The sequence below is a fragment of the Lepidochelys kempii genome, chromosome 2 (assembly GCF_965140285.1).
Source record: "Lepidochelys kempii isolate rLepKem1 chromosome 2, rLepKem1.hap1, whole genome shotgun sequence".
NCBI classification, from domain to species: domain Eukaryota; kingdom Metazoa; phylum Chordata; order Testudines; family Cheloniidae; genus Lepidochelys; species Lepidochelys kempii.
Window position 1 is genome coordinate 4,466,084 of NC_136381.1, and position 16,091 is coordinate 4,482,174.

General features: G+C 48.5%; 1 protein-coding gene across 3 annotated transcripts in view; it reads left to right on the plus strand.

Moving 5' to 3' along the window:
• Window positions 1–16,091, plus strand: part of ZC3H3 (zinc finger CCCH-type containing 3) — a 353,067-nt gene that overhangs the window by 288,220 nt on the left and 48,756 nt on the right. For all 3 annotated transcript variants that reach the window (XR_013635280.1, XM_078851403.1, XM_078851404.1), the window contains one exon: window positions 13,703–13,887. Coding sequence is in view for 2 of the 3 variants with exons in the window: in XM_078851403.1 (XP_078707529.1) it covers window positions 13,703–13,887 (185 nt within the window). In the remaining variant the exon portion in view is untranslated. The remainder of the gene's footprint in view (window positions 1–13,702; window positions 13,888–16,091) is intronic.

Here is a 16,091-nt window from a genome sequence, read left to right on the forward strand (position 1 = left end):
GGCACTGTCAGCTGCTACAGAGGATGGTCAGGCACCCAGCCCTGCTCACCTTGATTTTCCAACTCTCTGATTTTTGATATAATCCATAGCTTTATTCCTAGGAGCATCCTTTCCAGGGGATGGGAGGTCAGGGTGTGGATGAACCATCCAGCCTTGCTGGATAAGCACAGTGCCTGGGTAGGTCAAGAGCTGGCATTTAAATGGCTTCCAAGTGAACACCCTAATGAAATGAATGGGATATGGGAGGAATTAAACTGTGGGAAAGTCTCCCAGCAGGAGTAAAGGAAGCCCCACCATGGGACAATTAGTACAAGCCCGGAGGATGCACGGCAGGGAACAATCTTGCACTGGTTTCCTGGCTACGGACTAGATGAGCTAAGGCCTAAAGGGTTTTTTCCAGCTCTAATCTGTGTAAAGTTCATGCCCTCTCAGTGCTGCTGTTTCAGTCGGTTTGGCTGCAGGCTCAGCATTTTAACGGGGTGTCAGTGATGTCACTGTGGCTTTTGGCAACCAAAAGTGCAAGAGACTTTTTTAGTGAAACTTTAGATTCCAAGGAAATAGAGCAAAATCTGCAGGCAGCCCCAGATGATCCAGCGCTTCAGGATGCTGCATGAAAACGAGCTGCTGGAGCCTCACAACACGTCTGGTCAGGCAGGGTTTTTATCCCCCATTTTAAAGCCAGGGAACCTGGGGCACAGTGATACTAGGGGATTTGCCTAAGGCCCATGGGGAGTCTGTCAGAGCTGGGATTGAAATACATGAGTTCCTGGTTTTGAAACCCCTGATCTATTCAATAGACCATTAGAACCCTATAATTTGTGGCTGAGCAGCACCCTCCACTGTGATCTATCAAGCAAAAGCCATTGCCTCCAGACTGAGTGCTTAAAAGTACATGACAAGAGAGAGACTAAACAGCTTTGCAGAACTGCAAGGAGACTGCTGATGAACAGAGCATAACGGGTGGGAAGGGATAGCAGGATTCAGAACCCAAGGAGCCCGTAATCTGGTGTCTAATGTCCCTTCATACAGACAGTCCACCTTCAGCAAGACACAGACTGGAGCAAAGGCTTGCTAGTCTGTTGTTTAGTCGTCTTATTAAATACCTCTGTATTTTTTCATCCCCGACCCCACTAGTTAGTAACCTCCTTACCTTACTTTACTTATCTCTTAGATTTCTCATAGGATGCACTCAGGGCAGGTTCATGGCTAATTTTGCTTCAATTTATTTTAAAGCACTACAAGGATTGACTTTCCTTTCTTTCTTTTCACTGATCCACAATTGGCTGTAGTGTCCCAGCCTTCCCAAAGCACTTTTGATATTCGCCTTTTCCATCGAATTCCAGCAGCCAAAGTCTCAGGAACTACTAGTTACAAAGAAATGTCCCAGGTCATTCGAAAGCTGGGCTTCCAACTCCAAGCTGGTTTTAAACCTTTGATTTCTAGCTCCAGGGGTTCAGGAGGTAGCAGCTGCTAAAATGTTGGCATTGAAGAAGTTCTGTAAGCTGAATGGAAGGGTTCCTCTTCGAGGGATGGTCCCTGTGTGTATTCCAAAGGTGGGTGTGGATTTTATATGTCCGGCATCCTGCCTCATACCATGACTAGTGTTGTTGCAAGCTTTCACCTGGGTGAAAGGATTTGTGTCTAGTCCTGGCAACACGTAGGATCTTGCTGCTCTGTCAGCCCAGCATTGGTCTCTCTAGTGCCGTGAGACTGAGGCTTGCGAGCCACAAGTGACTCTAGTTTAATGTATCTCCTGCAGTTCTTTGCAGCATGTGATATTAAACCCCTGTGATTTAATTATGAACCAATCAGGAGGCTTTTGCTAGGTTATTAACGATACTTGGTCATTTTGCTGTGAGAATAATATATGTATGTATAAAAACTAAGTATTTCCCCTGCCATGATCATATAGAACTCTAGTAAATGAAACACTAAATTCACACAACTGTGACTCTTTTGGGTAGTGTTGATCACTAATGTGGCTGCGGAACCACTGAGGTCTGAGTTTCACTGCTCTCGTGATTCTTTTCCAGCACTAGTCCACTCTTGGAGTACAGCAAGTCCTGGAGCTCGGACCAGTGTAACTCCATTCTCCATTTTGCAGGGGGCCTGCTGCACTTTAAATGAACCACTAGGGTTATTTTTTCCTTTGTCAGAGAATCACTCTGAGGTAGAGTGAAAAACCGCTAGAGCCATCTCTGTGGATTTTACAGCGTCTGGGCTTGTAAAGTGGTTTGCTGCTGCTCTGCCTTATGTTGTTCCTGCAGGGTGTTACCCTGGTTTTCATGTTTTCAATTTCTGGCCGTTTCTCCACTGTCGCTGATATCTGTTTCATCCCAGATCCCCAGCTCTCCTGCTGTTTAACAATATCCTCTGCCTCTAGTTGATGACCTCTTTGGTTGCTTGTCAACTGCAGCAATCCCTGCTGGGCTGTAGAAACACAAAGCCCCTCTTCCCTTTCAGAGAGACACACCCTTGATCTGTCACTGCTTGTACCTGTCAAATGGAGTGCTGAGTAATTCCAGAGGTCACCAGTGGGGATTGGCCTAATACCCCAAAGTCACTTGGAAAAAAAAGCCAGAAGCTTTGTTCTGTCCTACTGAGGAGCATGTTCACGTGCTAACACGGAAGGACCTCCTTAGAGAGAGCTCAAATGCAGTTCCATTCACGGAGAAGGGAAAAGGGCCTGAGGAAATTCCATTGAGTGCAATGTGCAGATTGTAATCCTGGTTGTGGGGAAGCCTTTTGCTACTCTATGGATCTATCCCCACGAGAGGTGAGATCATATTTTGCTGTCGTTGCTAATGTGTTGTCAACCATGGTGAGGACAGAAGGTGTTCTGGTGGAGCAAGGGAATGACTTTGCTATAAAAAGATATATAGGACTTCGCTGTAAGAGAAGAGGCTGTGTAAAGATATTTGAAATGCTGCTGTGTTGTGTATTATCTAGCTCAGGTTGCTAGTGTGTATTGTTGTTTAGTATGTGTTTGTGACTCCTGAGTGCACCTGGCTACTCAAAATGACAGCAGAAGAGAAGGTAATAAACCATATTTGGAACCCAAAGGCAGAACGTAACATCAAATGGGTATAAGTAGCCCATACAGTCAGGATTTCCGCATGGTGGGCATGAACAAAGCTTGGGTGGCTCAGAGAGACGTTCATGCTTTGCTTTCCTGTTGGCAGCATTAGAAGGCTTTTTTGATTAGCACTGGCCAACTTTTCTGTTGACTCTTTGAATAAGTGAATATGTTAGCACAGAGTTTTGCTCAAAGGGAGGGGCGTTTGAATAGAGAGATGTAAATTAGGAAGATGTTAATCCACCTGACTGACTCGCCCAGCCCCCTATTTGGAAATCTCTGAAATGCTCTCTTCTTCCTTCCTGGGGCCTGCAAATTTCTCTCTCCCTCTGCTGCAGTTTGTTGTTTAACTCTGGAAACTGAGGGGGACAGTCTGTGTGAAAGATGCTGTAAAATGCTGGAGTATTATCACTGTGGGACGCAGGGCTTGGGAAGGGGCATTGTCCCTGGGCTCAATAGGAGAAAGTGTTTTTTGTCCTATGTGATACAGCTGTAGTCGGACCAATAAACATCAGTGGACTGTCGCCTTTCCACTTGGCCAGGGCTTTTGAACATGCATTCTTTCTCCCCCAAGTGCGCCCAAAGCTCAGCCCACCAGGTCCTCAAATGAACAACTCTGTGGTTGCCCTTTCCCTCCTGGCCCTGGTCTACACTAGGACTTTAGGTCGAATTTAGCAGCGTTAAATCGATGTAAACCTGCACCTGTCCACACGATGAAGCCCTTTATTTCGACTTAAAGAGCTCTTAAAATCGATTTCCTTACTCCACCCCTGACAAATGGATTAGTGCTTAAATCGGCCTTGCCTGGTCGAATTTGGGGTACTGTGGACACAATTCGACGGTATTGGCCTCCGGGAGCTATCCCAGAGTGCTCCGTTGTGACTGCTCTGGACAGCACTCTCAACTCAGATGCACAATTGTTTGCCGTTGCTCTGACGCAGGGAGAGGCGACTGACGACACGGCTTACAGGGTTGGCTTACAGGGAGCTAAAATCAACAAAGGGGGTGGCTTTACATCAAGGAGTATTTCAGGCAGGACTTCACGGAGGGTTCCAATAAGAAATGGTGCACCTAACTTATTGTTCTTATTGGAACAAGCAGGTTGGTCTGGCCTCTGATTGATACATGACTGGATTTACCGCACTGCACCTTCTCTGTGAGTGACTGCAGTGTGACCTAGAGGAATGAGTCCCCTAGACGGGGGGGCAGGGGAGGGGTTTGCAAATGAGTACAAAACAAATCTGGTCTATTTCTTGTTTTGATCCACTCCATCTATCTTTTACATCTTTGGCTGGCAGCAGATGGTGCAGAAGGACTGCATGCCATCCACATCTCATGGCTGCTCGGCAGAAGATGGTACAATAGGACTGCTAGCCATCCTCATCTCTTGCCTGCCCGGCAGAAGATGATGCAATAGGACTGTTAGTAATCCGTATCGCCTGCCTGCTCACCATAAGATGGTTCAATAGGACTGACTGCAGGACTAAAGAGAATGACTTGATCAAGTCACTCCAAATTTAGTCCCTGCGCCCATGTCTGCCCAGGCGCTTCTGATCGACCTCACACAAGTGACCAGGAGCACCTCGGACATGACGATGACGGCTACCAGTCCTATTGCACCGTCTGCTGCCACAAGGCAATGGGTTGCTGCTTCTGTGTAGCAATGCAGTACCGCGTCTGCCAGGAGACATATGGTGACAGTGAGCTGAGCGGGCTCCATGCTTGCCGTGGTATGGCGTCTGCACAGGTAACTCAGGTAAAAAGGCGTGAAATGATTGTCTGCCATTGCTTTCACGGAGGGGGGGAGGGAACGGGGGCCTGACGATATGTACCCAGAGCCACCCGCGACAAAGTTTTAGCCCCATCAGGCATTGGGATCTCAACCCAGAATTCCAATGGGCAGCGGAGACTGCGGGAACTGTGGGATAGCTACCCACAGTGCAACGCTCCGGAAGTCGACTCTAGCCTCGGTACTGTGGAAGCGCTCCGCCGAGTTAATGCACTTAATGCACTTAGAGCATTTTCTGTGGGGACACACACACTCGAATATATAAAACCGATTTCTAAAAAACCGACTTCTATAAATTCGACCTAATTTCATAGTGTAGACATACCCCTAGTCAGGTCAGCTGTAAGTTATTGTTGGTGAACTCAGGTCTGGATACAGGGCCAAGCCAGTACTGGAGGACAGGTTATTTTCACAATGGTGTATTTTTCCTCTTATGATCTGTAACCATTTTGGACAGGTAACATACTTTTTAAAGTGGTTGTTTTAATGGCTTATCTGTATATAATCAGTTGTAATGATGCAAATCCTCAGTACAAATGCTGAAATAAAAGTTGCATTACATTGAATTCATCCTTCTTAAACATGGAACAGGTACAGAGAAGGGCTACTAGGATGATCCGAGGAATGGAAAACCTGTCTTATGAAAGGAGACTCAAAGAGCTTGTCTTCTTTTGGTTAGGCGAAACAAGGCTGAGAGGAGATATGATTGCTATCTATAAATATATCAGAGGGATAAATACCATGGAGGAAGAAGAATTATTTCAGCTCAGTACCAATGTGGACACAAGAACAAATGGATATAAACTGGCCATCAGGAAGTTTAGACTTGAAATTAGACGAAGGTTTCTAACCATCAGAGGAGTGAAGTTCTGGAACAGCCTTCCAAGCAAAGCAGTGGGGGCAAAAGACATATCTCGCTTCAAGACTAAGCTCGATAAGTTTATGGAGGAGATGCTATGATGGGATAGCTTAATTTTGGCAATTAATTGATCTTCGACTATTAGCGGTAGATATGCCCAATGGCCTGTGATGGGATATTAGCTGGGGTGGGATCTGAGTTACTACAGAGAATTCTTTCCTGGATGTCTGGCTGGTGAGTCTTGCCCACATGCTCAGGGTTTAGCTGATCACCATATTTGGGGTCGGGAAGGAATTTTTCCCCAGGGCAGATTAGCAGAGGCCCTGGGTTTTTTTGTCTTCCTCTATAGCATGGGGCACGGGTCACTTGCTGGAGGATTCTCTGCACCTTGAAGTCTTTAAACCATGATTTGAGGACTTCAGTAGCTCAGGCATAAGTTAGGGGTTTGTTACAGGAGTTGGTAGGTGAGATTCTCCTGCGTTGTGCAGGAGGTCAGACTAGATGATCATAATGGTCCCTTCTGACCTTAAAGTCTATGATTCTATGATTGCTCTACAGTATTATGGTCACATGCAGCCATCAGGTTTGCAGCCTTAGGGCTTCTCTAGTTCATGCTTTGGAATATGAGATTTCTTTATGACTATGTCTGCATGGTTTGCTCACATAGTTACTGCAGCTGCATGTGCAAATGATCAGCTGGATGTCTAATTATTCATTTCCATGCTAGGTTATTGTCTCTGTGTGTGTAATTGCAATAATTGAACAGATTATGCCTGTGCATTTTTGTATGCACATACGTAAAAATGTAGCCCTAATGATATGAAGCACAACTAGGAATGTGCTAAAGAAACAATCTCTTCATGCTGATGAACTGACTAACTATCATCCAGGATCTGATCTTCCGTTTTCATTGAGACAGTTCTGAATACCTAGACGCCTCAGATCTCCTTGATGCTTGTTGGTCTGGGTGCAGACCTGAGTACAGAGAAGATGGCACATTGGTCATGAGGTGTAGTTGCTTCGAAAGCAGACCATAGCAGGAATGGATGTGGCTGTTCTTGGGTGGCTCTGTTCCTTCCTAAATGACCGTTCCCAGAGAGTGGTGTTAGGCAATTTTGCCTTATCCTCACCTGAGGTCCCACAAAGCTCCATCCTGTCTCCCTTCCTGTTCAATGGATATATGGAGCCAGTTTGGGGGCTGGTGAGGAGGAATGATCTGCAGTGCCCAGATACGCAGATGAGGCCCATCGCTACAGCCTGGTCTCTTCCAACCCAGCCAGTTCTAGCAAATGCCTTGCTCAGAATCAGGGGGATGTTTTGGGGCATGGAGGTCAGTCTGGGAAAGATCCAAGTGATGCTGGGAGCTCAAGGGAGGAATTTTTCTAAGTGTCAATTTAAACGCTTCCCCACAAGTCCCCCAGTTGACACGTCCCTTGCAGGGCTGAAAACCCAGCACAATAAGAGCTCTGAGCTAGTGAATTAGAGCTAGAAAATAAAACTGGCTGTACACAGAAAGGCAGGCTGCCCAGTCTCATTTCATTGTCCTAGCTGGAGGCACTGCAAAACCTGGGAGTTTTAATAGTAAAGGGGGGTGTTTGTGATCTAAGGAGGGGAAATTGTTTGTTAGATATGCTTGTCCTGGATCTTGCTAATCCGAAACAGCCACTGTATAAATCCATAGTGTGCCCACACCTTGAATACTGTGTCCAGTTCTGATTGCTCCATCGCAGAAAGGAAATAGTGGAACTGGAAAAGGTTCAGAGAAGGGCAACAAAGATGATCAAGGGTATGGACCAGCTTCCATACCAGGAGAGACTAAAAAGATTTGGGCTGTTTAGCTTAGAAAAGAGACAACTAAGGGGGATATGATGGAGGTCTATGAAATCATGAACGGTGTGGAGAAAGTAAATAGAGAAGTGTTGTTTACCCTTTCTCACAATGCAGAGTCCTGGAGTGACTCTTTGAGTGCTGTCCTTATGAGTATTCCACTCGTGGGGTACGTATGCACCCAAGTCAGGAGATTTAACAGCCAGTGTCCATTGGCCCACACATGTGCAGTAGATCGCCTCATGCTCTCGAGTCAAGGTATAAACAGCAGTGGGGGTTGACACCCCTTCAGTTCCTTCTGACTGAGTCAGAGCCTAGTGGCCTCTCTCTTTCATCTTTCAGAGACTCTTCAAATAAAGGTGGTAAATAGTTATTTGTTAGCTTAGTATCCTTACAGTTTTTAGTATAGTTTAGTGTTTATTTTTGGGTTTTTTTTTATTTCCCCAGAGTAGGGAATCTTTCCCTGTGGTCTGGGACTATGGCCAGAGTCCTGGACTTCAAAAACTACATCTCCTGTCCCAGATCCTGCAAAAATAAAAAGTAAATTAAAAAAAAACAAAGCAACCCTAGGCTGGAGGGTGAGGGTAAAGTGCGCAGGAGGAAGGATTTGTTAGTTCTTTTGGTGATTTCAGTACTGAAGCATAAATGCCATCACCTACCAGTCCCATCCACAGGTGCAGGTCTGGACTCAGTGACACCAACATGTCCACCCAAAGAACACGCCACGACTCGGGGTGTGCTGGTAACATTTGTGCCAACCATTGGAACACCCTCTTGCCCCCAACAGGACGCACGGATAGTTACACAGCACTGGAGGATATTTTCCTCCCCTGCCCGCAGTCTCCCCTCTTCTCTAGCCCAGCCTTCCTAAGGGACACTGCTACACTAGTCGATGATCCTACTTCGGCATCTCAGGGACCATCTCACTTACAACCATCAGACAGGATTGCTTCAGTACCAACAACTCTGCTGCTCCAACAGGAGCAATTTTCAGGTTCAGATGGATCTGACTAGTCGATCCCTCCTTCATACCCCCTGAAGAGAGCCAAGTCCAGACAGGCGATCCAGGACTCATGGTCATTACCCTCATGGACATGACCTCCCTGGGGACCAATGGTTCTCCATTCCATGGAGTCCTCCTCAAATGGTTGGCCCCTCTTTCTGGCCCTTTTGGGGGCCATGGGATCCCTATACCAGATGTCCAGGACCCACTCAGTAATCTTTACCACTCCTCTCCTATGCATCAACAACTGGTTCCGTTAGTGTATGAGGAGGAGGATGTCGAACCGGAACCGCAGGTACTGATGGTTCTGACAGGAATCTCCTCTTCTCCAGATGATGCTGTCTCTCTTTCCCTATCCCCACCAAACAACCGTAGACAGCATCAGGACTTATTACAGAGTTGCTGGTGGTCTCCAGATATCTCGGGAAGAAGTCCCAGACCCACAGCGCCGACTGCTGGACATTCTGCAGCCTCGGAGCCCAGGTAAGGTGGCTCTCCCAGTCAACGAGGCCCTATTGGAACAGTGAGCTTAGTGTGGTGCACCCCAGCATCCTGTGCCCCTACACCTACAAAGGCTGAGCGGCTCTGTGAAATGTCATTGCAGCAAAGGGGGCTGAATTTCTGTTCTCCCACTCTGCTCCCAACTCCCTGGTGGCACAGGCTGCTACGGAATGTAAGAGGTCTCAATACCTAAGAATCACCCCACCAGACAAGGGGTCCCAGAAACTGGACCTCTGGGAGAGAGAAGTTTTCTCCTCTGCGGGCTTGCAATTCCCCCTTGCCAATTACCAGGCCCTTCTCTCCAAATATGACTTTAATAACTACTGTAGGCTGACGGCCTGTTAAGACAAACTTTTTTCTCTGATGATGGAACCCGCTTCCTCTCCCTCTTAAAGGAGGGCAAGCTAGTGATGAAAACAGCTCTTCAGGCTGCAGTTGATACAGCAGATACAGCATCCAGGAACTTGGCCACTGGTATTGTTATGAGAAGGATTAATGGTTGCAATCCTCAGGCTTCCCCAGAGAGGTACAGAACATTATTCCAGATCTTCCCTTTGACAAGTCCAACCTCTTTAACAAGAAGACTGATGACTCTCTCCACTCATTAAAGGACTCAGGGTCTGCCCTCTGCTCCCTGGGCCCCAAGGAGGATGCATAAGAGACAGACCTATAAACCAAGACCACCACCACCACCTCCTCCTTCTCCTCATGCATCCTTCTACCAGCGTCCTGCTGAGCCTCCTCATAAGCAACAGAGGCTCAGAGGCCTCATGTTTTGGCCCCTCTACCACCACGACTGCAACCCATTTCCAGCCTGCTGCTAGGGGCCACTTTTGATGTTTTATTTGAGTCCTGCTTACCCTCTCTGTGCCTATCACTCCAAGGTCATATGGCAGTGTGTACTTAGGTGAGAGCCTTTGCCAGCCTTCATCTGTGTTGCCTGCAGGCCTGGCTCAATTCAGTCTACTCACTCCACAAACACCACATCAATTCCAAGGTGACCATTCCCACCAGGATCATTGTCTCCTTGGCTTGGTGGTCCCCTGACAAGGTACAAGTGGGAGTTCCCTTCTCCACTCCACTCCCAGTGCCACCATGGTAACAGAGGTGTCCCTTCTGGGGTGGAGTGCCTACCTCAACAGTCACACTGCACAGGGCACGTGGACCACGTAGGAGGCAGGCTACATATCGACATCCTGGAGCTGCAGGCAATCCCCTTCGCATGCAAGGCCTTCCTCCCACTCCTTGTCTCCCTTCACATCCAAGTGATGTCAGACAGCATCACTGCCGTGGTCTACACAAACAAACAGGGAGGAGCGAGATCTCCTTCGTCTGGAGGCAGCTGGGCTTTGGGTGCATTGGGCCCATTGGGTGCATGGTGCATTGGGCCCATCACCACCATCCAGGCAGCATACAGCATGGTTATTCACAGCTGCTTAGCAGGTGACCTCAGCCGCCACTTCTCAGCGGACCATGAGTGGGAAATCCATGACTCCGTTTGACTGACATCTTCACGCGGTGGGGCACACCTCTGTGGGACCGCCTTGCATCGCAAATGAACAAAAACCTCCCACTATGTTCCAGGGAAGCCATAGGCCACAACTCCCAAGGCAGCACTCTCCTACTCTCGTGGACAAGCGGTTTCGGATATGCCTTTCCTCCCATCCCCCGGCTCCCACAGGTGCTGAGAAAGACATGACATGACCGGGCCTGTGTCATGCTTCAAGCTCCTTGTTGGCCCAGGTAGTTTGGGTTCCCAGAGCTTCTGTCGGTGTCAGCCCACCCTCCGGTCAGGATCCACCCCTTCCCAGATCTCCTCACAAAGGACAGGGGCAGGGGCAAACACCCCAGTCAGAGCTCTCGTGCCCTGGTGTTTGGTGGGCATTGGAAGTAGATTGCTCTTGTTCTCCTCTGTCCAGGCTATACTTACCCAGAGTAGGAAAGAATTGACCAGAACCTGTTGTTCGGCTAAATGAAAATGCTTCTCCACCTGAATATAGCACAGTCAGCCTCAGTCAGTCCCTCAAGCATCCTGATTGTTTTAGATTACCTCCTGTCTCTAAACAAGTCTAGTCTCTCAATCAGCTTGTTATGAGTCCGCCTCATAGCCACTCGTGCCTTCCTCCCTCCAGTAGACAGGCACTGTCTTCACGCACCCAACTATGCTCAGTTCATGAATGACCTCACCAAGGCCTTGCTGCCAGGTGTTAAACCCACACTACTATGGGATCTTCATCTTGTGCTGTGAAAACTTACTACGCCTCCGTTTGAACCCTTAGTCACATGTTCCACATCCCACCTATCCATAAAGGTGGCACTTCTAGTGGCCATCACTTCAGCTAGGAGGGTCAGCAAACTGGGAGCCATCAGAGCAGCCCTTCCTTTCACAGTATTTCACAAGGACAAAAGTATCCCTTTGCCATCACCCTAAATTTCTACCCAAGGTTGTGTCCAGATTCCCCCTTAACCAGTGTATTTAGTTACTTGTCATTTTCCCCAATCCCCACGCTTCTCCCTCTCTTGACATCAGGAGTGCACCAGCCTTTTACCTGTAAAGAACCAAACCCATCAGAAGCTCTCCTTCGTTGCTGAAAGATCCCGTGGCCAAGCTGTCTTCTCTCAAAGAATTTGTATGTGTTTTTCAGGCTGTATTATCGAGTGCTACAGGCTAGCTCACATCCTGCTTCCTGGTGGTATAACAGCCCACTCCACAAGAGCACAGGCCGCCAGGGTAGCCTGCCTGCACGAAATCCTGCTGCAGGACATATGCAGCGCAGCCACCGGGGGCTCCATACACGTTTGCTAGACACTATGCACTGGTCCAGGTCTCTGCTACGGATGCAATGGTGGGAACTGCAATTGCAAGCATCTTTGCTGCCAGCCTCCTGGCACCCACTTCCAGTCTGAGTACTGCTTGCCAATCATCCACGTGTGGAATACGCTTAGGGACCAGCACTTGAAGAAGAAATGGAGGTTACCGTGGTCCCTGTCTGTACTCCACTACCTGCTCTCCACTACCTTTTGGATCTGGTTGGATTTGCAGTAAGAAGAGGAACTGAGAGGTTGTCGACCTGCACTGCCTCTTATACCCTTGCTTGGGATCACGAGATGTACTGTGCACGTGCAGGCCACTGGATGCTGCTTGTTTAAAATCTCCAGACTCGGCATGTGGCACGTATGTTTACCCCATGTGTGCAATACAGTTAGGAACCACATATCTCAAAGAACTTTCAGTTACGGTAAGTAACCTCCAGTCACCTGGTGAAATTAACAGGCACCAAAGCAGCAGATATAATACAAACGAGGAAATACTTTTTCACACAACACACAATTAACCTGTGGAACTCATTGCCAAGGGATGTTGTAATGGCCAAAAGTGTAACTGCGTTCCAAAAATAATTAGCTAAGCTCATAGCGGAGAAGTCCATCAACGGCTATTAGCCAAGATGGTCAGGGAGGTAACCCCGTGCTCTGGGGTGACCCTAAAACTCGGACTGCCAGCGGGGAAAGACAGGAGTGGATCGCTCCAAATTACCCTGTTGTGTATTCTCCCCTTGAAGCTCTGGCATTGGCCACTGTCAGAGGGAGGATACTGGGCAAGATTGGTCTGACCCAGTGTGGCCGTTCTTATATGAAACACATGGACTGCATCTCTATTCCTGCAAACGCTGGAGATAGTTCACGTTGTCCATGGGGCTTAGCCAGGCTCCTTGCACCAGATTCTCTGCCTCCGGTGGCACAGAAAGCGCCACTACTCAGCACTCCCCACCTTATCCACTACCATCCCTGCTTGTAAAGCATATTTGGGGCAGCAGTGAGCCAAACCTCCCTCTCCACACACCTAGAGGATTAATATCTGGAGTTCTGCTCCCGGAATGAGACTAGCCTCTCAGGAGCTGCAGAAAATCTGCCATGGAAATCAGTCAGCTCCAGGAAACCCAGTGTGCCTTCTCTTCTGGACAGCCTAGATTCGGCCTGAGACTTTCCACTTTTAGCATCTCAGCTCTAAATGGGGCCACAAACCCAGCTTTGTTCAACTTCCTGCTTGATTTTCTGATGGTATCAAGGTTCCCTACAGCAACATGTCTATCCAGGCCCTCATTTCGGACTGTATTCCTGATCTTTGATCTACCCACATTGCCTCAACCTCTCATTGCCCATCCCTTTGAACTATTCCCTGTATTTTCTTCTCCGTAAAGACGGGCTTCCAGGCCACAGTCTCCTTGGCCAGAAGTCTCTGAAATCGTTGCTCTTAGAAGGCTCAAGCCTTCCTGCATGGACAAGATGCGTATTCCCAAGGAATCCCTCAGCAGGTTAACTCTTCAATACCTTCCAGTAAATCACTCAGAAAATCATTTCAATGACTAGGCATTTGGAACCCAGTGGACAAGTCTGAGCTGCCCACCAGATTTGCAGGAAAAGAGGGACAGCGCTATGTCTTGGCCTGAAGAAAGGAAATCATCAGGTAACTCATGTTCCATTTTCTTTAGTGATCTGTTGGTGCCACCTGAAGGAAACAGCCTTTATTAATTAGCATTCCTTGCAGATAGATTGCAGAGCGAGTAGTGGCATTATGTTTGTTCACATCTCTGTATGTAGCTGCAGTGCCAGGATGTTTTTCACAGATTTGTGTAATTTTCTTTTCAGTGCAAGAAGAAACACACACTGGTGTGCCCAGACTTTTCCAAGACCGGCATCTGTCCGAAGGGCGCCCAGTGCAAACTCCAGCATCCCCAGAGAAAGCATCACCCCAGACAGCCCAGCACCGCAGGTGACTCCAGCCAGAGCAGGTCATCACCGAAGTGGAGGAGGCTGGGAGAGGAGACAGTGAGGTAAGGGGAGTTAAAACACTCCTATTCTTTCTTTTGCATAAATCCCTTTCGTCTGTGGTTCATAGAGGAACAATCAGGGCTCCTCTTCATCTGCACATGGTGTGATGCATTTACCCTGTAGTTTCAGGAATCTGGCTGTATCCTGTTTCTTTGGGGGTTTTTTTGGCTAAGCTAATTTCCTGAATGTCGTCAATTCAGATTTGCTCTGGTGCCTGAAATTCAAGCTGCGCCTTTTGAGTTCTGACCATCACAGCCCAAACGTCAGGACACCCCTAGCCATTTTGTCAAAGGTACCACAAGACTTCAGAGACTACCGCTTGCTCTTTAACTCTGCAGGGCTGAGAGCAAAAAGCTTTGTTGGAGGTGCTGGGCTAGTGACTGTATGTCTAACAGGGCTGAAAGTGCTTTATACAAGGTGTGTAACAGATTGGGGCTGCTGCTATGGCAACCTTGACAGATCCTCTCAGCCAAGTCCAGTCAGTGCTTGGGCGGGAGACATCCAGGAAAGCTGCCCAGGAAACAGCTGCTGATTAGTAGCTCTGAGTTAGCACTGACCCCAACAGGCAGTGTGCTACTAGAGTTACTGTCTTTCAGGAGAGAGGTAAAACTGGCCCCCAACCACCTGTAGTTAGGAAACACCTGACCAGGGTTCAGGAATATTGGCTCTGATGTCCTGGCTAATTATTTTCTGTCCACCTATACTCTTGGAGCTCCAAGTGGAGGCTGTATTCTTTGCTTTCCTGTCCTCAAACCGTAGCACCCCTGTGAGCTGTTACTGGCTCCCTCCCTGGAGTGGGGCTTTGTTTCACCAATGGGTGAAGTGCTCCCTGTGTGTCTGTAGTTTATGTTCTGCAGTTTGGGCACATTGGCATCTTCGCCTGGAAGGTGCTTGAGAACTGTTCCGGCCCTGAGCAGAGGTGGCGAGTCTTGCCAAGCTATCCAGTACTTTCTTCATGTGTATCAGAGTCTCTGGGCTCCTGAAGTTCAAAACTCTCCCTGGTTTAGGACCCAAGCCAAGTTTGCACAGAGTTGTGCGGAAGTGGAAGGCCTGTGTGTTAACTCAATGCCCCCACCATGCCACCGCTTTTACCGCACACCCGTTGCAGCCCACTTCTTCCTGAAAGGCAGGGTGACCAGCTCAGCTTCACTTTCCTCTTGTCACCAGTGTGTCCGATGCACGTGGGTGTCCAGAAGTCCCTGCTCCTGCCGCGAAGGTGTCAAACACCAACTCTGTGCTGACGGCATCTCCCCACTGTCAAGCAAGTTCACGCAGCAGGACAGCTGTGCCCCCTGAATCCGGGTCCGGTGCACTCTCATGTCTGGGCTCATTTCCACAAGTGTTCGGACAGCGTCTATTCTGCAGGCCTCTTCTCTCCCTGTGGGAAATCTCACGCTGTCAGGCCAAACCCACTGCCACCTTTATTGTTAGGGATGAAGGAAAATGAGCTCTACAACCTGCTCCCAGTCCCTCGGACATGTCAGTCCTGTCGCAGAGCTGTCCAAGTTTGGCAGCGTTGGCAGTCCCCGCTCCAGAGCATTGCAGCGGGTCATTGTAGGTCAGGGCTGAAATGCAGCGGCAGGGCTGTGTGGGCTGGAGCCATGCATCCTCTGGCTCTCTCCGGTGCTTGTAGTTCTCTGGTTTCAAATGCACTTAAATCACTCCGTGCTAAATAAATAAATAGCGTCACCCACACCCTGGGTCTGGATCAAAGCACTTGCCAAAAGAAGAGCAGTTTCCACTCTCTGATCTGGAGTGGGGATGAGTTGCTGTGTCCCTGCTGGAGCTTGTCAGATAGCTCCATAGTCTACAAGTGGGGCTATGGAGCAACAGGAACCACCCCATCCCCTGCCATGGGGGCCGAAGGTTGGTGGAATCTCAGGCCTTTCTTTGGTTCTCACCACATTAGTACTAGAGCACCTCCCCAAAATTAATGGATTTATTGACTTCCTCCTGGGAGGCAAGGAAATATTATCCAGATGGCGAAACTGAGGCACAGAAAGGGGAAGTGACTTCCACAGATTTCCTGCATGACCCTGGGTAAGAGATGGGAACTGACCTGAGAACTCCCAATTCTCATAACTACAAGATTATCCTTCCTCTCCGAGGCTTGTTTGGCACTTCTGCCTGCTTGGGAAGTGGTAGGACTGAGACTCGAACCCAGCTTTCCTGTGTACCAGTGCAGAACATGAGTGTTAGATCCTGA